This window comes from Pteropus medius, unplaced genomic scaffold, assembly GCF_902729225.1.
Source record: "Pteropus medius unplaced genomic scaffold, Ma_sr-lr_union100, whole genome shotgun sequence".
NCBI lineage: Eukaryota > Metazoa > Chordata > Mammalia > Chiroptera > Pteropodidae > Pteropus > Pteropus medius.
The window spans coordinates 594,145-618,803 of record NW_024346692.1 but is presented as its reverse complement, the minus strand read 5'-3'; the positions used below and the strand labels follow the sequence as shown (position 1 = coordinate 618,803).

Below are 24,659 nucleotides of genomic sequence, written 5' to 3'. Positions count from 1 at the left end.
CTCACTCGCTCATGCGCCGCAGGCCGGCTCCTTCCGGGACGCGGATTGGCGGCGCCCGCTGCGCGCGGCCGTCAGTTCCGGGTTAGAGAGCCACCGCCCTTCGCCTGAGAGTGGGCGGGGAGACTCCCGCAAGCAGCTAGGGCGACGCCTCCTTAAAGGACCCGACGACCTGCAAACCAGACCCGCACCAAAGGGTGAGCCCTTTCCTGTTGTAACGATGCGTCCCCTTTAAGCATCACCCACATATTAGGTACTTTATCCTATCGTTAGAACTTTACAAAATAGATATTTTTAACTGTGTTTTACAGGTAGAAAAAGGTGTTAGATAGACTTAGGATCCAAATCCACAACTATCTGGATACAAAGTTCCTGTTTTAGTTACGAAAGCTGAGAGTGTAGCAGTGGACGACCATACAAAAAATACTAACTAGATGGTGAAAGGAGCTGGAAATGCGACAAAAATGAAGAAACAGAAAATGCCGATTCACGTGTTAGAGTATGTGTGCATCGTAAAAGGAAAGTGGATGCCGCTATAGTCTCGGCACTTTCTGGGGACTTTGACAATTATCCGCAAGCCATCATTCTGAAACTAGCAAAAGTGAGAAAGGAGCAGTGTTAATGCAAAACGGAAATGCCAGTTTTGGCAGGGCAAGGCCATAGACCTAGTAATGCAACGCCAACAAGGAGTTGGGTGGCTCTGGGGTTCTCAGAACTTCGCAACTCATTTTATATTGTTTGCTTCATGAAATTTCAAGTAAATGCCCTGAGATTTTATATAGGTAAATATAATTTCAGGAGTGTCAAATTCACCAAATGATTAAGCCCCTTCTATATCACAGACATTTCCTCCATTTTACCTTATTTAATTTTCACAATAACCCTGAGGCCTACAAACAGGTAACTTCTTCATTGTCACCAGGTAGTAAGTGGTGGAACTAGGACTTAGTAGTCTGATTTCAAACTTCATGCTCTTTCCTCTACTCACCATTACAATACTGTGAAAAAAGTACAATGAATGCAAGTTCAGTATTCTGTGGGAGAATGAAAATAGAACTAAAAACTGCCAGAGGACAGAGTAAGCTCCTAGGAGGTGGTGTTTGGCTATAGTCTTGAGGTTTTCGCAAACCACCAGGCTGATGGGACTGGTAAGTGTCCACTAAGCAATGTGACCATGCTTTCCTGGTCAGCCCTTCACTTGTCTCCCAGATCTGCTCTTGTTTGGGGTGAATGAAAGAGGGAGGAAAAGGAGGGAGTATAATATATTCTGGGTCTTGTTCTCTCTCTTTCACATCAAAGTACATTTATCCTGTGTTCTATCCCCCTAATCCATGCTGATGTGATGTTTTTCTTGCTTCCCTTTGGATAAATAATTCATTCTAAAAGGAATATTCTGTTCATCAACTGAGAAATGGATAAATATGTCATCCCATTCTCTACTGGTCTGCAGGGGCTTTGTTGAGAAATCCACGGATAGCCTTATGGAAGTTCCCTTGTATAAGAGAATTTTTTTCTTGCTGATTTTAAAATGATTTGTCTTTGATTTTAGACAGTTTTATTATAATTTGTCTCAAAGAAGAACATTTTAGATTGAAATTTTGGGTGACCTAATAGCTCCATTAACTTGGATGTCCAAATCTCTCCTAAGAACTTTGAGAAGTTCTTAGCCATTACTTTTTTTTTAAAGCCTACAGCACCTGGTATTCCTAGGTGGTCTCCTATCCAAGTACTAACCAGGCCTGACCCTGGTTAGTTTCCGAGATCAAACAAGATCGGAGGTGTTCAGGGTGGCATGGTCATAGACCCAGCCATTACTTCTTTAAATTAGTTTTCTACCTCACCTCCCTCCCTTCTCCTTCTGAGACTCCAATGGTACACACATTGTTTCTCATAATGGTGTCCCATAGGCTTTCTTCATTCCTTCTCATTTCTTTTTCTCTTTGCTCCTTTGATTGGATAATTTCAATTTGTTGTGGCCTGTATAGAATAGACCAAACCAAGTATGCTCTCAAAGGCTGTTTATTAGCCGGCGGCTGTCCTGTACAAAGGAGCAGCCGCGAAATGCCAAGATACAAGGTTTTTAAGCCCTAAAACCCATTCTTCATTCTATCTTAAACGCAAAGGTCTATTTCTCTCCTATTCACTACCTGTCAACCCACTGGTCAGGTGTGCAAGCAGGGAGTACAGAAGCAGAAAGCTTGTTGTTAGAATGTTATGTTCCTATGGGTGATCGCCTATGTTCCCATGGGCAATAGCCAGTATTCTCATGGGCGATGGCCAAACAGTAATTTTCAGCTTATATACAATTGATTATTTTCCATGCCATGCAAGCAAGCAGGGTTACACAGGCTAAAATTGGCAGTTAGCGTATGAGCTCATTGTTACAAGTTTTATGATTAACAGAATGTAGTTAGGGGTTCCAGAAACTAGGCCTAAGGTATAGACTTCCTTTGTCCAGTTTCAGGTTTTAATTATCCTTTAACCCTTTCACATTTCAGCAGGCTATCACAAATTAATCTGTCTTTAAGCTCAAGGGTCCCCAACCCCAAGGCCAAGGACCGGTACCCATGGCCTATTAGGAACTAGGCTGCAAAGCAGGAGGTGAGCAGTGGGCCAGCAAGAGAAGCTTCATCTGTATTTGCAGCCACTCCACAGCGCTAGCATCACCGCCTCAGCTCCACCTCAGATCATCAGGCATTAGATTCTCATAGGAGGACTGGCCCCTGGTGCCAAAAAGGTTGGAAACTGCTGTTCTAGCTCACTGATTTTTTTCTGCTTAGTCAAATCTGTTGTTAAATCTCTCTGTTGAATTCTTCAGTCCTTCAGTCATTGTATTCTTCTGCTTCAAAATTACTTTTAGTTCTTTTTTATGCCTTCTATCTCTTTGTTGAACTTCTCATTTTGTTCTATTGTTTTCTTGATATTGTTAAATGTTTTATCTGTGTTCTCTTGTAGCTCTCTGAGCATCTTTGAAACATTTATTTTGAATTTTTTTGTCAGGCAATTTCTGTGTCTCCATTTCTTTGGGGCCAGTTACTAGAAGCTTACTGTATTCCTTTCGTAGAGACATGTTTCCCTGATTCTTCATACCTATAGCCTTGTGTAGGTGCCTATACATTTGAAGAAGCAGTCACCTCCTCCAGATTTTATGGACTGACTTTAGTAAGGGAAAATTTTCACCTGTAGGTAGAGGCACATGGAAGCATGCTGTGACCCAACTGATGCAGGGCACCAAGTGCAGGGGCATGTAGTGGCACAGGGCTCAGGGGAGCATGATATCTTTTTTGGCTTAGACCACTTGAGTCCATAAAATCAACAACTGTGGTCCTTGGTGAGCACTACAGGGTGTTTTCAGTGGCTGGAAGAACTGTTGGAGTCTTCAGTGGCAACTCCAGGTCTAGTGGCTAGGGACCAAGGCAGGCAGTAATGGCGGCCAAAGCCAGTGGCATTCATACACTAAGCTAAGAGGGCCAACTGTAGGTGCCTAGGTAGAAGCGGGGTGTTTGTAGACACATACATAGTGCAGGGGTCTAGGGAAAGCATCAAGGGCTAGTGTCAACTACACGTTCACTGGCAGCTGCAGGGTCTCTAGCTGTTGGTGTGCACTAACATGGCTCCTGGGTCTCACCAAGAGCAAAGTAGAGGCCAGTGATGGGTTTCTCTACAGTTGGGAGGACTAGTCACAGTGGTACAGGCCACTGATAGAAGACAGAGCCAGATCTAGGCCCAAAAGCAGCAATGGGGCCAGGGTAGGGAGTGGGGGCTTGGCAATAGGCGTTCTCTCTTTTGGCTACACAATCTCCCCCAGGTGTATGCACAATAGTGGAGGCTGGCGATGGGCCTCAGGCCTGCAGCATGCAAATGCACTACCAGAGGGCCTAGCCCCTAGTGTGTGCACAGCAGTGGAGGTCAACTGCAGGGGTTCAGACTGGTGTCTTGCACTCATGCAGCTGCAGAAGCCTGCATTCGCTGCCTGTATGGTTCTGGGCCTTGGAGCAGGGGAAGGAGCAGGGAAGGAATCAGGCAGCAGTCATCAGCAAACAAGAATACCTGAAAGCTGGTGAAATCTGCAGGGCCTTTACAGCAGCTGTGCTGGCCATTGATTTCTTCAGTGGTGTAAACTGCTGGGCTTGTCTGCAGAGCAGGTCACAGGGAACTTCAATCACTCCTGCTACTATGAGGCTGCTGTAATAGCCCCTGTTTTTCTTCCTTAATCTTAGCCATCTTTACACGTCTCAGCTCTGTCAGTCTGGGTGGTGAAACCAAAGCAGGATCTGTGTGCAGTACCCACAGAAAGCTGGTGGCTCACTCCGCTCTTTCGTTCTCTCTTGGTGTTAAGAGATGCTGGTTTGGGAGGTGAGAGGATGCCAGCAAAATGAAGCTGTCTTCCCTCTCTTCTTGTGCTGTTATTCTCAGGGGGTTTTTGTTTGTTTTTTGTTTTTTTTTACACCTACAGCACCTGGTCTTCCTAGGTAATCTCCCATCCACGTACTAACCGGGCCGATCCTACTTAGCTTCCGAGACCAGACGTGATCAGGCATGTTCAGGGTGGCATGGCCATAGACTCATGGGGATTTTTGGTCTACTGTGTTGCTAAGTTTCTTAAGTGGACTCTGGAGCTTTCCCAGACTGTTTTTGTTCATATGTAGCTAATCGCTGATATTTGTTGGGGGACAGAGACTAGAAACTCCTATGCTACTGTTGGTTTTTTTTGTTTGTTTGATTTTTGATAAATGGAAAAATAAAATGGCGTATCCATATAATAGAGTATTATTTGGCAAAAAAAAAAAAAAGGAGGTATTTATACATACTACAACATGGTAAACCTTGAGAACATTATGCAATGTGAAAAAAAAGCCCATCACAAAAGACCATATATAGTAGATTTCATTTACATGAAATGTCTAGAAAAGGTGTTATAGAGACAGAAATAGAGTAGTGGTTGCCTAAGGCTGAGGAGGAAGAGGGTAGAGGGGAAATGGGGAGTGACTGTTAATGAGTATGGGGGTTTCTTTCCGGGGATGATGAAAATATTCTAAAATTTTTTTTTGTAGTGATGGTTGCACAATTCTGTGACTATATTAAAAACCACTACACTGTACACTTTAAATAGGCGAGTTGCATGGTATGTGAGTTAGATATCAATAAAGCTATTATTCAGAAAAAGGATACCAGAAGATAAAAGGCTTTCATTCCTTGAATCAACATTTAATGGGAGCCTATAATATGCCAGGCACTTGCTAGAGGCCAGGGATAAAAGATCCAACAAGACCCATGCCTTATCCTTAGGAAACTTACAATCTGGTGCAAGAAAATTAAATGGGTATTTATAATACAAGGATTCAGCTGGAGGGACTTTTGAGGTAGGAGACATTTGAGATTGATGCCTTGTAGCACTCTCAAAATCACTTCCACATGAACATGCTGGAGGTAGGAGCATAGGGGACATACATACACAACTAACAGTTTTTCAAGTTTATTAAGCACTTTCATATATATTGGCCGTGTATGATCTGCCTATAAAGTAGATAATACTTTTCCTAATTTTACATGGAGGTTTAGGGGGTTATTCTTGATCACACAGCTAATAAGTGATAAAACCAGGAGTCAAATGTTCTAAAACTCATGCTTCTATTCACTCCAGACTAGCTCCTCCTCCCATGTCTTTATATTGCCTCACACTCCATCCATCCAGTCCCCAAGCCAGAAACCTGTTTACCCTTATCACCACATCCAACCAGTTACCAAATCTGGAGAGCCTCTCTTTTCGATTTCTCTTCTATCTCTATGCCCAGTTCAGGGTCTCCTAATTTCTTCAATTTCTTGGAAATCAGAAGGACTCTGGCCTCACCTCCTTCAATCCATCCTACATGTGGCTGGCACAGAGAATTTTCTAGAATATTATTTAGGTCTCTGGACCTGTCTTTGCCTTATTAAACACCTTCAATAACTTGCTATGTCCTCAGGATAAAGTTTAAAATTTAGCATAAGAGAAACTTCTTGCTCTGAACCCAGCCTCTCTATTCATCTATGTACACAAGCAAACTTCATGACAATGGGGATGAAATTCTCTGAATACTCATGCTATTTTCTATGTCTGGAATATTCAGCCTTCATCTCTCCATCTAACTGAACTTCATCCTTCAAGATTTAACTCGTTAAAAAAATAATATCCACACAAAACCTGCACACAGCTGTTTATAGAAGTTTTATTTATAATTGCCAAAACTTGGAACCAAGAAAGATGTCCTTCAATAGATGAATGAATAAACAAACTATGATACATCCAGATGATGGACTGTTTTCCAGTGATAAAAAGAAATGAGCTATTAAACCATGAAAAGACATTAACCTTTAACTGCATATTACTAACTGAAAGAAGTAAATCTGAAAAGGCTAAATATTGTGTGATTCCAACCATATGACATTCTGGAAAAGGCAAAACTATGAAGACGATAAAAAGATAGTGGTTGCCAGGGTTTGGTGTAAGTTGGGGGAGGGATGAATAGGCTGATTACAGAGGATTTTTAGGACAGTGAAAATACACTGTATGATACTGTAATGGTGGACACCTATCATTACACATTTGTCCAAACCCATGGAATGTACAACATTGAGTAAATGTAAGGTAAAATATGGACTTTACATTCTAACTGTAACAAATGTACCTCTCTGGTGGGGTATGTTGATAATAAGGAAGGCTATGTGCATGCTGGGGGTAGGAGCATAGGGGACATCTCTGTACCTTCCTCTCAATTTTGCTGTGAATCTAAAACTTCTCTTAAAAATTTGTCTTAAAAAAAAAAAAGATTGAATTTATGCACCTCCTCCCAGAAGTCCTAATAAGATGCCCCTCTCCTGGGCTTCCTTAGCATCTTCTATTATAACATTTATACTTTACACAACCATTGATTTACCTATCTCTCCCACTGAACTATAAGCATCTTGAAGGGAGATCCCATCTCTTGATCTTTAGTTTCCTCTACATGTTTTCTGGATAAAACACTTAAAAAAAAATCTGCCTCTACATAAATGGGACTCCTAAGTGTCAGAAGGGGATCAAGACTCTCTTCAGTAATGAGGTGACAACAAACATAATTTCTAATTTAAACACCTAGTTCACGTCAACAGAAAAATTTTCTTTGTTATTTTCATCAATGTCCTATGTTCTGTCATAACTAAAAAAATAATATATCACTTCACTGATAACAGATTCATTATATCGAAACATTGAAACTGATGGGGAAAGGTCTGAATGAGAAAAAGGTCACTTAGTGCCTAGCATGGACTACTTTTATAGGGAGATTCAAAGAATGTAACCTTTCTATACCCTGAACCCCCAAGTATATCTACAGAGATAAAATGTACTGTGTACATCAGTCTTTTATTGCATCAGGAAAATCTTTCCAATGGGAAATTGCTGTGGAATTTCCTTGTCTTTGAAAACTCATTAATACCTAGTTTTCCCAATAGTATTGTAATTCAAGAATAGGTCATCCTCTGTATACAGCTAGAGTTATTTTCACACAATGGACCATTGTTCATGGGCATTCTTTGTCAACATATGTTTCCTGTAGCTATTGGTTAAAACTAAGATATAGCTGTTGGCTCTGTCAGGACTAGAATAATAATCTACAATTGCAAACTGCTTTAGGTTTGAAAGGTCTTTCACACTGACCAAGATGGAGATATTGTCAAAGGTTAGACTACTTGACAGGTTAAGTGTCAGCGGTGTAGTAACGTTCCATTTGTTTCCATGTATAGGGGGTGGTGGTGGAGCGAGCATTGATTTAGAAACACACTTCTACAACCTATGCCCTCGTACTTCTTTTCCATTCATTCAATCCACAAATACACTTTAAATATTTGCTGAGTTCTTGTTATGTACCAGATACTATGCTAAATGTTAGGGATATGATTTTAATAACTATAACAGACACCATTATTTTTATCATTATCCATATCTATAAACAATAAATCCTGCAGAATCCCAAATGTCTTCCTTGAGGTTTGACTTGCACATAATATTTAACGCAAGAATTGTCAAATCGAATTGGAGACCTTCTATGTCTCCAGTTATCCAAATAGGTTCTCATAACTATGCCCCAGATGGACTGCACTTAAACTCTTGAACTCGGAGAAAGTGCACTGTGGTGGCCTCTGAAGAGGGCAACTAGACTAGGACACGGGGTGAGAACCAGAGTTTTTACTGTGTGTGTATATATATATATATATATATTTGTACCATTTGACTTTCATCGTTGTATTTGCGCGTTGTGTATACATATACACATATATATGTATGTGTGTATATATATACATATATGTATGTGTATATATGTACATATATATGTATGTATGCATATATATGTGTGTATATATATATGTGTGTATATATATATACACACATATATACATATATATATATATATATATTTACTTGTACCATTTGACTTTCATCCTGTGTATTTGCGCGTTCTCTGCCCTCCAGGAAGCGAGAAGGCACAGCTGCAGACCCTCGGTCGCGCCCTTGCCTCTTCATTGCGCCCTTGGCTTTCGGGTGCGCGCGCGGGTGAGTGGGGCGGGGACTGAGGGGGACGCGGGCCTCCAGAGGGGGGCTCGCGTCTCTCGCGGGCGCTCAGAAGACCGCACGCACAATTGCTGGGAAGCAGCTCCGGGTTGCAGTACAGGAATGTGCACTCCCCACCCGGTAAACTTTCGGCGGCTGCAGCGGAAGCAGGAACTTGCGAACCACAAACCCGCCGGGCCCGGTGGGTGCTGCGAAGCATCCCTTGGCCGGCTCGCCGAGACCCCTCGGAGCGCGTCGGAGCTGTCCTCGCACAGGGTGGCCTACAGGGGCCCCGAGGTCCTCTTACCGCCAGGTAAAGGCATCCCCGCCCCCTGCGGAGAGAGCAGCTCAGCTCCTTGTCTGGAGTGAAGCTTCTCCACCCATCCGGGAGCAAGGACCAGGTTAGGGGCCGACCCGATCTTTTGGGGCTGCGGTATACTTTAATGGGGCACTCCAGGCAGGCCAGCAGCATCGGTCATAAATGGCTCTGGCTCCGCGTCGTCATCAGGACAGGCAGAAGAATAGTTTAGTGAGCGACATACATTTCCTCAAAGGGAAAATTTCTCCTTTCTTCCTTGTATGATTGGTCTCCCGTACTCATTATTAAACCTGTTGTCTAATACTCAGTAGGGTGTGTGTGTGAACATCTTGATAAATTAGGTTAGATTATGCTGGAACTAAAATGATTTCCAATATTTGGCACAGTTATTATGTACACATACCTTTGAATGACTGTAGTAGGCAGACATTAAAGCTCAGATGCTTCCTCTCTCTCCCACCTGTATCCTTTTCCCTTTATCTTTCAGCAGGATTCAACTTGACTTTGGAACTTTAAGTCCTAAATAATAATGAATTAGAAGAATTAATTTACCTAGTAATTGTTGAGTATCTTTAATGAAATAAGCTCTTTAGTACTTCTCACAGTCCAAGCACAGTACAAATGCTGCATTCTGAAAACAGCTCCTGCACCATCCCTGTGCCTAATTCAGGTTTCTTTGCAAGAGCTTCACAGATTGTCAGAATCCATTCAAAGTAAAGGATTGGCCTGATTTTTCTCTTTCGCTCCTGATTTTTTTGTTTTGTTTTTTGGGGGTGTTGTCTTTGTTTTAGATTTTTTAGGGGCCTGAAAAAAGACTTGCAAAATATGGCAGCATGAAAAGGTAACTTGTTCCAGGATTCTTTACTGGGGGAGACCATAGGTGATATTTAGAAAATCTGTGAACTTAGGTGGAAAATTTTATTATTTTACTAACCTCTAGCTGAAATGTAGCATTTCCTTTAAGAGACATGTAGGCTAAAGCCATCGTAATATTAGAGGTAGCTGTTTTGCCAACCAGTCGAAATCACAGTTATTTTCATATCAAATTTCTTATTGCACATATCTCAACAAAATATCATTTCTATTCAATACTACTTCAAAATTATGGTGGATTTTAAATGTACCACTTGTTATTTAATAAGTTAATAAACAAACACATATAACAGTTTTTTATTTTAACTAAAAATGGGGATAAGAGGATTTATCTCATTAGGATTTCTGTAAAGATTAAATGGCATATATGTAAAGTGCTTAATATAGAGACTAGAAGGTAAGAAATATAAATGTTACTTGTTATTTTCATTGTTTCAAAAATTAGACACAACAGTTAGCAAGATAGCTATTAGACTTGTGCTCTATTACTATTTACCATTTTTTTTATTAAACTATTGTTGTCTTTTACTAAAGTCTATCTGTTTACATTAGAGTTTATTCTTTGTGTTGTACAGTTCTATGGGTTTTGATAAATATAATGACATATCCCCGCTATTACAGTATCATATAGACTAGTATTGCCCTAAAAATCTCCTGTGCTCCATTGATCTTTTTACTGTCAATGTAGTTTTGCCTTTTTCAGCATATCATATAGTTAGAATTATAACTTTTAGACTGGCTTCTTTCACTTAGCGATATGCAATTAAGGTTCCTCTGTGTCTTTTTGTAGCGCAATAGTTCATTTCTTTTTACTGATGAATAATATTCCATTGTATGGGTGTATCACATTTTGTTTACCTGTTCATCTGTTAGGGGGCATCTTGGTTGCTTCCAGTTTTTGGCAATTATGAATAAAGTTACTATAAACATTTGTATGCAGGTTTTTATCAGTATTTGGTATTGTTGGTTTTTTTAGATTTCAGCCATTCTAATAGGTGAGCAGTGGTATCTCATTATTGTTTTAATTTGCAATTTCCCAATGACAGTGATGTTGAGCACCTTTTCATGTTTATTTGTCGTCTGTATGTCTTTGGTGAGGTGTCTGTTCAGATCTTTTGCTCATTTAATTGCATAGTTTGTTTTCTTGTTAAGTTGTATATTTTGGCTACCAGTTCTTTATCAGATATGTGTTTGCAAATACTTTCTCCCAGTCTGTGGCTTGTCTTGGTTCTCTTAATAGTGTCTTGTGCAGAGAAGTGTTTCATTTTAATGAAATCCAACCTATCAATTTTTTTCTGTCATGGATTGTGCTTTTGGTGTTGTATTTAAAAACTCATCACCTAATCTAAGTTCACGAAGGTAGTCACCTATGTTATATTCTAGGAGTTTGATAGTTTTGCATTTTACATTTAGGTTTGTAATCTATATTGAGTTAATTTTTGTGAAGGGTGGAAGGTCCGTGTCTAGATTTCTTTTTTGGCATGTGGATTTTGAGTTATTCCAGCAACATTTTTGAGAAGACTATCCTTTCCCCCATTTGAATTGCCTTTGCTCTTTTGTCAAAGATCAGTTGACTGTATTTGTGTGGGTCTGTTACTGGGCTCTTTCTTCTGTTCCATCAATCTATTCGTCTATTCTTTTACCAACATCACACTGTCTTGATTACTTTAGCTTTAGAGTAAGCATTGAAGTTGGGTAGTATCAGTCCTCCAACTTTATTCTTTAGTATTGTTTTGGCTAATCTGGGCCTTTTTGCATTTCCAAGTAAACTGTAAAATTAGTTTGTTGAGATCCATAAAATTACTTGCTGGGATTTTTATTGGGATTGCATTGAATCCATAGATGAAGTTGGGAAGAACCGACATCTTAACAATATTGATGAACATGGAATATCTCTTCATTTATTTAGATCTTCTTTGATTTTTTTCATCAGAGTTTTGTAGGCTTATTTCAAAAATGACTTTCATAGTTATATTTCAATATAACTTGCTTCTTGTGTAATTCTCTCAGTTTCATTTTATGCATTTTAAAACATGTCTCTCAGAAGAGATCCAGAGCTTCACGGGGCTACCAAATGGTTTGTTACCCTCTCCGCCCCACTCCATCCCACATTAAAGTAATTCTGCTCTAGGCTCTCATTTAGTGAATAATTTGCATCCTGGAAATGTGGGAGTTAGTAGGTGTTTTCTGGTGTTGCCTTGCCAGGTTAACATTTATTTTTATTTTTCTTAGAAGAACCAGCTTACCAATGGAGTTGGTGGTAAAGATAGTGTGGCTTTTGCATTTTTAGGAATGTCAAAAAGAACATCTGTCCCTAAACTTCCCTTCAACCAAGCCATATTTCCCCCTGGTGACAGACTAAGTCCTAGAAGTAGGTTATTAGGGTTACTTGGTTCTGGTTTGATACTGAAAGAGAAGAAGCAACAAGACAGACAGCCTCAGTTTCCTCAAATATAAAATGAGGAAAATAATAGCTTTTTTGTTGAGCTGGTGTAAGGATTTAAATAGGACAATATATGCAAATTTCTTAGCACATTGCCTAAGTGATTTAAAAATGCTAATTTTTACCACGGAGAAAGGAAATGTGCCCAAACCTGTTACCACTGCTGCATCAGTGACTAGAGAGCTTTGTGTCCTCTCCCCTTGTGATTAGGAGAGGCAAGAAGAAGGCGTGTAGAACTTGGAGGCCAGCCTGCTGTTTGTACTTCTTTCTTCATAGACTCATGTCAGCTTTTAAGCACTGACAGGATAGTATATGTGTTTGTGCTTAATAGTTCTTTGCCAAATTTTTAATGAAAGGTTGTCTCAAATCTATTAAAAGTGAAATGAATAAAAAAAATAGTTATTTATTTCTGTTCTTCTATAGATTGTAAGTCGTTTACATTGGCTTGAAGGAAATGAAATGTATCTTCCTTAGATTTGTTAAAAAAAAAATTGATGATTTTCTGTTTTCTAGAGAGAAATTTCATCATCTCTGCAATCTTCTTGAAGCAAACTAAGACCAGAGGGAGAGTTATTATTGACCTTTGAAGACTAAAACTGCACTGAAATTTAAAATGGTCTTCAGGGAAGAGCAGAGCTTGACCTACATTTTTGTAATCATTTGTTTCCTGACACTAAGGCTGTCCACCAGTCAAAATTGTCCGACTGAGAGTCTAGAAGATGTTGTTATTGACATCCAGTCATCTCTTTCCAAGGGAATCAGAGGCAATGAGCCCATATACACATTAACTCAAGAGGACTGCATTAATTCTTGCTGTTCAACAAAAAACATATCAGGTAAATAATACTCCCTTAACACTCCTTTAGTCTATGTGTTTTGTGACATAAGTAGTTGGTTCTCAATGGGATACAATGGTAAGCGACAAAATCACTGGGGGAACATTTTCCAAGAGTACCCTCCTCTTCCCTAAGCTGAGTCAAAGTTAATGATGAGTGTATGTCTATATCACTCAGGTGTTTGGGTAGAAAAAAGGTTGAGTACTGCCAGTGTTATATTCTAACAGGCGCCTAGGATAGTGAAAACAAAAATCCTGTTTTAATGCTTAGCTATCACCACGATGGAACGCTGCAATACAGTGCGATATTATACAGAACATTTAAACAGAGAAAGGGAGTTGAGACAAAAATTCTTAACTCATCCTATAAGAAAATCAGCATTTTTTTTCCTCTTTTGGGTTGAGTAAAAATGGATATGTACTTCTAAGGAATTGATTTTTTGATTTTAGGTGGAAGCACAAAACCTCCATTTTGGCTCCCTTCCCTGGAGCTGGTGGCCTTAGGTGAATCAAGAAGCCGCTGGCCACTAATTGCAGCTTCTAGGACCCTAAGGGGCACGGGAGGCCATTTTGTCTGACCCATTTATGGGACAGAAGGAAACTGAGGCTCACAGTTTTAAACCACACCTTTGCATCTTTCATGCTCCAAAGCTATGACCTGAAAAGAGAAGTATATATCTTAGTGAAACAGTGGTTGTTTTTCAGTTGTTTATGCCTCACTTCATGGTGGAGATAAAACAGTGAATAAAATGGACAAGGCTTTGCCATCAGAGCCTAGAAAGGCTAGTGAATGCTGGACTAGTGATTCTTACTTGGCATATTAGCCAACAGAATCATGTTTTCTCTTAGATCTTTACTTCCTTTTCTTTCTATAATGGTTTTATATAACAAGGAAGGAAGGAAAAAACATATATAGGTAGAGATAGGTAGATATACATATACATATATATATAAATATCTATATATTTAGACATGTAGATATATATATTTGGTCTTCGTCCCTGGTTCCTGGCACAGAGCTCTTAAAAGCCTTGGAATTTCCTGAACATAGGAGCTTCTTTTGTTATTCATAATGAGCCCCTTTCAATGACCCCTGAGTTTATGCTAATGAGAAGACTCTTGGTTGGGCCCTAGATAGCTTCAGGGTGGGTGCTGATCACCAGAAAAACCAAACCTTGATTAGAAGCTTTGAATTTTCAGCCTCACCTCACCCCCTACCTCTGGGTAGAAGAGAGGAGCTGGAGATTGAATTCTGTCCCCAGTGGCCAATGATTTGATCAATTATGTCTATGTTGAAACCTTCATAAAAAAAAACAAAACCCTAAACAGTGGGTTCTGGGAGCTTACAGTTGGTGAACACATCCAGAAGTTGGTGTACCCCAGCACCACAGGGACAGAGGCCGCTGCTCCTGGGACCCCTTCCAGACCTCACCCTATATATCTCTTCATCTGGCTGTTCATTTGTATTCTTTATAATAAACTGTAACAGTAAGTATAGCATTTTCCTGAGTTCTATGGGTAGTTCTAGCAGTTACTGCATCTGGCATGAGGAGTTGGAACCTGAATTTGTGGCCAACTTGGCAGAAGTGTGAGTAACCTGGAGATCTGATACTTGAGACTGGCATCTAAAGTGATGGCATCTAAACTTTATGGACTAAACCTTTAAACCTGTATGTAGTTGGCGTCAGAATTGAGTTGAATTGTAGGACACTCAGTTGTTGTTGGAGAGTCAGAGAATTGGAGAATTAGTTTGGAAAAGACAGGACATATTTGCCCTCAGGAGGAAAAATACCCGTCAGTGGTCTTCTTAATGTGAGCAGTGTGCTTTTAGACACTCTTTATAGCAGTGATTTATGGAAATTACAGAGATTTCATTTAAATTTCTCGTTTTTCTTTAAATGTTGATTGCAACATTTATGCGAAATAGAAACTCCACTGCAAACAGGACCAAATGCGGTGGGTATTTCTTAGCAACGTAGGAAACCTTGTATTTCTCTCCAGTTCCATGATGGGCTTTTAATAAGAAGTGAGGGTTTGCTGCTTTATTCTACAAATAGAAGTATTGTTTCTGCTTTACTGTAAGAGGTAATCGTGGGTCTTAGTTAATGGATCTCACACTTTGCCTTCCTTTATTGAGATGGTTTTAACTGTTTATGGTTCAAAAAGCACTTTGATAATTTAATTTGCTTATAACTCTAGAAAAATACCCATAAGTACAAAATTCTGCATGCAATCTTGAGGGCTTATGGACCCTTGCCTTTACCTAAGTGCCCTCCAAAAATAGTATTGTAGAATTACCACAGTGCAGAGAAAGGAAAAGCTAGAAAGTTACCTTTCTTGTTAATTGGGTGGTGGAGAGATGACATAATAAAATCCCTGCAGAAGCTAACTAAGTCCTATCAAGGCTGATCCCTGACCATTGTCTGATTTGAAGAAGTGGCAGTAATAGTTGGCAGACCATGTTTTTTTTTTTCCAGCCTTACTGAGATGCGTTTGGCACATAACAGTGTGTAGGTTTAAGATATATAACATGAAGCTTTGATATATGTATATATTGCAAATTAATAACCACAATAAAGTTAGTTAACACATAGTCAGTGTGTGTATGTGTGTGTAAAGAACATGCGAGGGGATTTTTTTTAAATTAAATTTATTGGGGTAACATTGGGTAGTAACATTGTATAAATCGTACATTTTAATACAACGCCTGTATACTCTATTGTTTGCTCACCACCCAAAGTCTAAACTCCTCCATCACCATCTATTTGACCTTCTTTACCCTCTTTGCCCTTGCCCCTTTCCCCTCTGGTAACCACCTTTCCGTTTTTTGTATCTGTGAGTTTTGGGGGGGGGTTATTTATTTTTTTTGTTTGTTCATTTGTTGCTTTTTGTTTTATATCCCACATAGGAGCGATACCATATGGTCTTATCCTTTTCCATCTGACTTATTTCACTTAACATAACATTCTCAAGATCCATCCATGTTGTCAAGAACATGGGTTTTTAATAATTAGCCTATATGGCTCTTAAGCTTCAACTTGACCCAGGGTATACTGATCCTTCAAGGGTCACAGGCCAAGATGAGAGATTGCACCAGATTGAGGCCAAAACCAGATCTAGGCCATAATGATTAGAGAGAATAATTTTTATTGGACAAGAGGAAGAGAAAGAAAAGCCAGAAATGAAATTAAGAGTGAAAAGTGAGGAAGGGAGGAAAATAGAAAAGCAAAAATGATAAGGAAGAGAGGAAATGTGAGAAAATAACCAAAAGAAGAATAGTATTGATCAAAACAAAAAATAAACTTTGCATTCCATACACTACTGATTCTTTCTGGAAAGAGGTGTATATGAATGATGCTGAATTTACTGACTCCACCCAAGAAAGCCAGGCTCATGGCTTCATAGGTGTTTGAGATGCCTTCAGGATGCAAGAGATAACATGAAATTATTTGGGTTAGCTCTATTTCTTAAGGCTCAACTCAACTGTGAGTTGCATAAAGATTTTAAAGACAGTATTTCTATGTATATCATGGTTCATGGTTTAGCAAATGGAAGTCTTATTTCTAAAGAATGCAATGTATTATTAAAAATTGGTTTTGCCAAAATTACCTTAATTCAGATTTTTAAACCCAATGTCTTTAAACATTGCTTCAAGAGACTAAACTAAGGAAAAGGAAATGATTCAGCAGTCAGCAAGAAAGTGAACGAAGTGAACAAAAGTGTTTGTATTGGACACCAGAATAAATGAAGATTTTCCTGCTTGCCTTACTCTTTAGAAAATCCTATTTCAAAATAATGCTTATGAAACTTTCATTGCAGGGGACAAAGCATGTAACTTGATGATCTTCGACACTCGAAAAACAACTAGACAGCCCAACTGCTACCTATTTTTCTGTCCCAGTGAGGAAGCCTGTCCACTGAAACCAGCAAAGGGACTTATGAGTTACAGGATAATTAGAGGTAATAACAACATTGTTCTTTTTCTTTCGTGAATGAATTATTTAAGGATGTGGTTCAGGTGAAAGCTTTTCTGCAAAAGAGTCTAAGTAAAACTGCCAAAATATAGAGGCATACCAGAAAAATCTCATGATTTAAAATTAAACTTATTAAACCAAACACCTTTTTTTTCCAGTGAAAGACCTCTGAACAACAGTAGTTTATTTTGTTTCGTTTAGTTTTGTTTTTTTACATTCATAAGATAAAAAATTTACAGACTTTTCATGAAACATTTTGAAGCACTTTTTTAGAACGTCAGCAATGCCACAGTAAGTGTACAGGTCTTCTGATTTGAAAGGGTTAAGGCCTATGTGAATTTAAAAAATGTTCGTATGTTCATCATTAGGTTAGAATTATTGTTAATCGCATTATCTGAAATCTCAACTCAGTGGATTTTATTGTCTAGACCTGGAGAGAAATTCATTAAAAAATATTAATTGAGCACCTACCATGTGCCAAATTCTGTGCAAGGCATTGGAAATACAGTGTTCATGCTCACAGAAATTATGTATTTGTTCAGAATGAAGAAAATAAACAACTATAAATTCATAATATAATTATTTGAATATGTCTTGGTGAGATTTTGACTTGTTAATTTTTCAGGACGAAATGCTTTCAGTATCAAATTTCTTATTTAAGTTTCAGAAAGTTTTTATCATTATACCCTTGATTACTAATATTTTATTTGGTCATTTATTCAATAAACAAATTTTATTTAACATCTACTCTGCGCCAAGCGCTCTTTACACCCTGGGAATACAAGGATACTGCACTAAACATGAAAGACTGAGTTCTCACTTCTGAAACGTGTGTTTTAAAAGAGAGAGACAATAATCATAATAAATAATCAAGAAAAATATAGTCACAAGTGCTCTGCAGGTAATTGAGCTAAGACAATGTAATAAATAATCGCTGAGTGGACTCGCTGGGTTAGGTGATCAGAGAAAGCATCCATGAGGAAGTAACCCCTAAGCTGAGGTCTGAACAGTGAAGAGCCAGATGTGAGACGTATGTTAGAAGAACTTTCAGACAGAGGAAATAGCCCGTTTCAGTATCTGAAGGCAGAATGACTTTGGAGTGTTTGAAGAGCAAGACATTTCAGTCCCAGCTGGCTGACTCATGTTGAGAACCATGCACAAAAGGAGTGATATGCCAGAAGTAAGAAAGGTAGGGAGATCACATAAAGCTTCGTAAGCCAGGGTAGGTTAGGACTTTTCTTTTCTTTTTTCTTTTCTTTTCTTTTCTTTTTTTCTTTTTTTCTTTTCCTTCCTTCCTTCCTTCCTTCCTTCCTTCCTTCCTTCCTTCCTTCCTTCCTTCCTTCCTTTCTTTTCTTTTTTCTTTTCTTTTCTTTTCTTTCTTTCTTTTTTTTAGGTGTGTAATGGGAAGCCATTGGAAGTTTTTAAGCAGGCATGTAATGTAGTGTTTTAAAGGTGATTTCTCAAAGCTCACCGTGACTGCTGTATTGCAGATGGACGATGATGCAGCAGCAAGAGGGGAAGTGGGAAGACTGGGTAGGAGGTGTGGCGAGATCTGCGTGAAAGGCCAAGACATAGTGGGCTAGGGAGGTGGTAGAGGAGATGGAGAGAAAGAAACGTACAGGCTGTTTCAGAGGTAGAGTTGGCAGGACTTGCTGCTGGCATGATGTCAGGGACAAGGAATAGAGAAGCAGCAAAGCTGAGTCCTAGCTTTTGAGGTGAGCATCTAGATGGGTGGTGACACCATCCACTGAGCTGAGAAAGATCGGAAGAGAAGCGGCTTTAGGGTTGGGAAGGAGAGTTAAGGCAACGGTTCTATCTTGACCATTTTATGCTATGGTATGTGTGAAGTCCTTTGGGGACTGATACTGCTCAGGGCACCTGGGCACTGACTCTACTTTGTCTCCTGGGTGAGGCTGTGTCTGAGTTTTCTTTATGAACCACCAAGAAAACTTGATGTATTAAACATCCCTTAAACAGATTATTTGTGTAAATTTTTCCTACATAGTGTTGTGAGCCCAAGTATAAAAAGACTGGCACATAAGTACAAAGTTTTAGTTTTGCAAGATGAAAAAACTTCTGGAGATGAATGATGGTGGTGGTCGCATAACAATATGAATACGCTCAATGTTATTGAACTGTACACCTAAAAAGGGTTAAAGTGGTAAATTATACATATATTCTACTACAATTATTTAAAACTAAAAGATTATTTTTAAAAATAATTTTTAAAAGACTATGGCATAGGACAAATTAGGCTTCCCAAAACACTCAAGACCTGACCTCGCATGGACAGTGTCTTGGCCCCCTCCAGGTGGCTGCCACTGATCAGTGTGGCTCCTTCGCTTCTCCTGCCGGTATGTATATAATCTGGGCTAGAAACACTGGGGACCTGCAGTGTGGTGTGGATATGGCTTTTTGCTATTCCTCTTTTGATCACCTGGAACATTGCAGAGCCTGTTAGACACCCAGGGATGGTGTCCAGCAGGAACTGGTTACGCCAATCTGAGTTTCCAAAGAAATCAGGGCTCAAGACACCGATTGGAACATTTGTTCTTCTCTCATCAGGGGGAAGTTGGGCCATCACATTCTCCCTCTGTTATCCTTTCATACTACCTCTTCATTCTGTTTTTTCTTCCACTGTCGGTGTGTATCCTCTATGTCTGTCATCCTCAGGGCTCCCCAAACCCCAGGCCATGGACCAGTCGTGGTCCGTGGCCTGATAGGAACCCAGCCACACAGCAGGAGGTGAGTGGCAGGCTAGCAAGTGAAACTTCATCTCCAGTGGAAATGAGAGAAAGGGAACTTGACACATGCATAATAAACCTCTTGAGGGCTAGTGTTAAGGTAATGAAGTGGAATTAGAATCAAACAGTTCCTCTGGCAGCCACCAGAGGGTGTCATCAGCCCAGAATGGTTGATTGATAGCTAGGTGCAAAGTGGCAGCAACTCTGGCCGTAGTATGCAGCGGACTATTTACATCTACAGAATGTTTAGAAGCTGTGTGTAGCAAGTCTATTTATGAATCTGCCCATGCTGGTGGATTGAAATTACCCCATAAAAGTAAATTATCTGCCTCCTGTTTAAAGCGAAATTAAATATCTGATGATATGTTTCTGGATGAACTCTATTTCCTATAACTGACTAATATTTACAGACCGAAGTTTGAAAGATGACAGTGTACTCTGTTGCAGCTTGGAGTTATCTAATTTTTTTTTCAGCTTGTGGGATATCCTTTCTACCAAGGAATAGGATAGGGAAATTCCAAAGTAGAATAAATTGGGTGTCTGTTTGCTCAGCTGGTTTCCAAGTAATAGTCAGTTCCTAAGTTTTTTACTCAGTGAAGTCACTTGGGAATGAAACACAAGAGAGGGCTTGAGGGTGCAGGGCTGTTTCCTAGCTCCCTCTGTGGCTCATCTCTGCGTGACCGAGAGAAAGCACCACACCCCAGTGGCAAACATCAGTGGGCGAGGTCGGTGGAGCAGGTGTGCAGGATCCCTGCGTGGTTCTAGGATCTTTGCCAATAGATGAATCTTATCAGGAAATAGGACTAGCCTTTTCTTTGCTTTATTTATGAGCTTGCATTCTTGAGAAAGAAAACAGCTGTTTTCATCATTCTTATCAATGGCCTTATTTAAGTTCTGAGTTCACACCCATTACAGTGCATTTATTTAAACAGTCTTTTTTTAAAAACTTTAAAATGAAATATGTTGAGTCTTTTCTTTTTTAAATATCTAATCTTACCTAAAAATAGAGATGCTGTTTATCTCATGATAATGAGATACTTTGTCTATGAATGTAATATCACCTGCAGCAGAAACTCTCTTATTCAGCATTGTTGCTAGAAAGAGGAATTCTAGGCAACTAAATTCTACTTTAGAGTAAAGTGCTATATCCTTGAGTGGGTGTGCACAAACTTTTTTGGTCAAGGGCCAAATAAGTATCTTAGGATTTTTAGGCCAATGTTTTAGACTTTGTGAGTCATACACAATCTGCTGTACTTACCTCTGCCTTTGTCGTACGAAAACAGTGATAGACAGTATATAAACCAATGAGCATGGTTGTGTGCCAATAAAACTTTATGGACATTGAAATTTAAATTTCATGTGTCACAAAATATTCTTTTTTTTTTTTTAACCACTTAGAAATATAGAAATCATTCTTATCACCCAAGCCATACAAAGACAGGTGGCAGGCCAAATTTGGCCCTCAGACCGCAGTTTGCGGACCCCTATACTAGGTAGATTAATAAGTGACTGTTCTCCAGGACCTCTTAGAAGTGTGAAGCTTAGAGAGTAGTCAAAGATATCACAAATCTGAAGTTGCCTCTGGATTTGTTTGTTCGGAACTAGAAGAGTGAGGTTTTCTTTAGAAACTGGCATTGAGATGAGTTGAAGAAAAAAAGGAGAAAGAGCATAGAGTTAATCAGTAAATGCTAGGAAGTTCCTTTGCTTCCTTCATGTGTTTCCTGCAGTTCTCATCAAAGTGAAATGATTGGTAAAGTAGCAGAGTGGTTCAGATGATCATTCCCTGCCCGATTGCTTTAACAAGCCTTTGCAGTTTGGGCTGTGATAAATGGCATGTGTGACTAAGAGCAAAATGCTAAACCTTCTCACGCATGAGGAAAATTTGAGGCTGGTTCCTTCTCAGTAGGAATCAGGTCTGTGTGATATTCTGTTCTTTATGGCAACAGTGTGGCCATCATGATTTCAAATTTGGGCCCCATTAGTCTTAGAACCTAAGACATTGACTCTAAAATTTTAATCTTTGAGAGTAAAAATTGAATCTCTTAGATTGCCTCCCTTGGGGTGCTGAAACTGTTTTGTTTGTTTGTTTGTTTGTTTTTTTCTTTTAAATTGAAGAATGTCATCAGCCTTCTGCTGCTGCCTTGGCCTCAGTGCCTTTGGAGGAGACCAGATCCTGCCGGCTTCCTCCTCCTCCTCCCTTGCCAAAGCAAATCACCAGGATTCTGCCTCTTCTTCATATTATCCCATGGCCTCCGCATACTTTTCTTGCCTGTCCCCTACCCCCACCGTTAATCTCTCCTAGGGATAGATTGCTTGCTGCCCAGTTGTCATCACATCCCAGCTGGCACAGCCTGCAGGAGCTCAGGCCTCACATAGGCATTCTCTCATCCTGCCACATCACCCTGGCTCAGCTTTCTTCCCTGGCCTTGGCCCCTTAAGCGGCTCCATCTTCCTAAACCTCTTGCTGCTCATGCTAAGCTCTTCTTAGTATCCCTGTTTCTCGCACCTCTTTCTTAATTTGCCTGATCCTCCACACATTTTTCTTCTCCTCTGTCCCATCACTCTAGAAATAAAACGCAGCATCTGGTGGAGAGGCAGTGTCATCGGGTTCTGATTTAGCAATTTGTATTTTTCCATTTCACACAAGTTGTAATGAAATGTCAAGTATCAACAGTGTGGGGACTTATTGAACAAGTCGATATGTTTGCCTTTTTTTTCACCCTACCTCATGTATTTAAGTCTCCCTTTTATTTTCTTAACATTTCCAGATTTTCCATCATTGGCCAAACCTGATTTGCCAAGCCAAGAGTTAGCCAAAGAAGATTCTGTCTTCCACAGCCAGTCTTCACAAACAACCACTCCCCTAACCCCTCGTCGAACAGGCTATTCAAAGCCCACTGATTTCTTATGGACAGACACCAATTCTCAGAAGTTTGGATCCTCAGATCACTTGGAAAAACTATTCAAGATTGATCCAGCGAGTACACGGTTCTCTGTTTATAAAGAAAAAAGCCATTCTCATAGTTCACAGTTTTCCTCAGAACAGAAAATAGCTCATCTGCTGCCTGAAAATGTGACAACATTCCCCACTACAGCGGCTGTTGCCTCGCTACACACCATCTCTGTCACCGCAAAGCCTGTGGTCCTCTCCACCAATGCTCTTGCGATAACTTCTGTGACTTCTCAACCACAGGTGGCCACTACAGCTCAGCCTGCAGCGACAGTCACTTCTCAGTCTCCCACAGTCATTTCTGCAATTCTGACACGTGCCGTGGTTACACCCCAAGCTCACATGACTAAAACAGCAGTTCCAACTACTGTCTTTCAGGCACCTACAGACTGGAAAGACCCACCAGGAACAGGGCCCTTTAGAGAAATTTTCAACCTAACTTTGAACACGGAGACCACCCATAACCCCGCTACAGTTCTTTTACCAAAAGTGGGTTCTTCTGCTTCAAATAAAACTGCTTCTCAGGAAAACCAGGAGACCCGTTCAGGCAGTTCCTCCCAGCACAGTCTTCTGGAAAGGCAACACGGCCTTCCGTTTGACAAGTGGCTCCTCATTGGGATGTTGCTCTTCGGGGTTCTGTTCCTTGTGGTAGGCCTTGCCCTCTCGAGTAGAATGCTCCTGGAATCCCTTCGCAGGAAACGTTACTCGAGACTTGATTATTTGATCAATGGGATCTATGTTGACATCTAAGAACGAAACTAGATGTCTCTTAATTTATGTAGTTTCTAGTAGCCCAAATGTAGTGATTCTGCTGATTCGCTGATCTTAGGATTTTTGAAGTTTTCGAAGACAGACAAATAATTGCCTCCTACCACTTTCTTTTTGCTTTTGTTTTGAAGAGAAGCAGAGGTGGGGGGAGGAGGAAAACAAATTAGGTAATTTGAGTGATCTGTCTCTGAAATATTAGCTGAAAACAGAGCTCTGCCTAAAGTAATAAAGGGCTAATTGCCATATAAATTGGAAAATGAGTGGCTTTTTGCAAAAAAAAAAAGGTTAGGACTTCTAGGCTGCAATTTGTTAATATTTCTGGTTCTAGATAAAGTCAACTATTTATGATATTAATTCTAATGGATTTACTTTCCTTTTTATATGAATTCCAATAAAACTTATTCCAGATGTATTTCCTTTCAATTAAATATTTGAATAAATCTTTTGTTACACAGTTATGTTTTGTAAGTCATATGTCCAGCTGGATAACTTTCATTTTATTCCCACCAGCAAAATGATTAAATGAAGAAAGTATGTGTTCTAAGTTAAAATGATACCCCCCCTTTCCCATCAATGAGCAAATAGGATCCTTTGGGAGAACTCTAGCAGAATATTAGCCTACATGGAGACAGTGACAAGTCAGTTCTGAAAAATGGCCAAATCTACTTTAGATCTGTTCTAGTTAACTTAAAAAAAAAAAAAAAAAAATATATATATATATATATATGTATTTTCTAAACTTTACTAAATTTAAGAATGTAACAATATCATTTTTGCTTTTGTTTGGAATAGCATTGTAAATAATAGCACTTAAAATTATTAAGTGATTAGTGTGCTGTAACATTGATTAGTTATTAAAATGTCTGAGAAATGCTTTTAATATGCAAAGTTTGCCAGCCAAATTATAATGAGAAACTAAGAATCCAGGAGGCCACCTGGGTCAGTTTGACGCCTCAGTTGTCTGGACTTAAGTTGCTTACTTACCTGCAAAACTATATGTGGTCCCTTCCTAGTGATAAAATAGAATTCCGGTGAGAATTTTATACAGTGAACACTAGAGGGCAGTAGTTGGTTAATAAGTGTAGCAAGGAAGACAAGTGTAGGAAATGATAGAAAGGCTTTTCTCCTCACCTCCTGCTTCCCATCCCCTCTCCTGGAACCCCTCCCTATTCCCTCTGGTTTATACT

General features: G+C 39.6%; 2 protein-coding genes and 1 pseudogene across 4 annotated transcripts in view; 1 reads left to right on the top strand and 2 right to left on the bottom strand.

Moving 5' to 3' along the window:
- Positions 1-73, bottom strand: part of BORCS5 (BLOC-1 related complex subunit 5) — a 74,525-nt gene extending 74,452 nt beyond the window's left edge. Inside the window, exon 1 of the mRNA XM_039876378.1 lies at positions 6-73. Coding sequence (XP_039732312.1) covers position 6 — 1 coding nt within the window. The 5' untranslated portion in view covers positions 7-73. The remainder of the gene's footprint in view (positions 1-5) is intronic.
- MANSC1 (MANSC domain containing 1) lies at positions 62-23,930 on the top strand. Of its 3 annotated transcripts, none has more exons than XM_039876376.1 (4): positions 62-194; positions 12,715-13,037; positions 16,856-16,996; positions 22,523-23,930. In XM_039876376.1, the coding sequence occupies exons 2-4, from the start codon at positions 12,815-12,817 to the stop codon at positions 23,452-23,454; spliced, it is 1,296 nt and encodes a 431-aa protein (XP_039732310.1). In that variant the 5' UTR covers positions 62-194; positions 12,715-12,814; the 3' UTR covers positions 23,455-23,930. The 3 variants fall into 3 exon arrangements, with proteins under 3 accessions (XP_039732310.1, XP_039732308.1, XP_039732309.1); XM_039876374.1 differs by lacking the exon at positions 62-194 and adding an exon at positions 8,626-8,879; XM_039876375.1 differs by lacking the exon at positions 62-194 and adding an exon at positions 8,626-8,967.
- LOC120613782 (uncharacterized) lies at positions 1,683-1,801 on the bottom strand (annotated as a pseudogene).
- Positions 23,931-24,659: the final 729 nt, after the last annotated feature.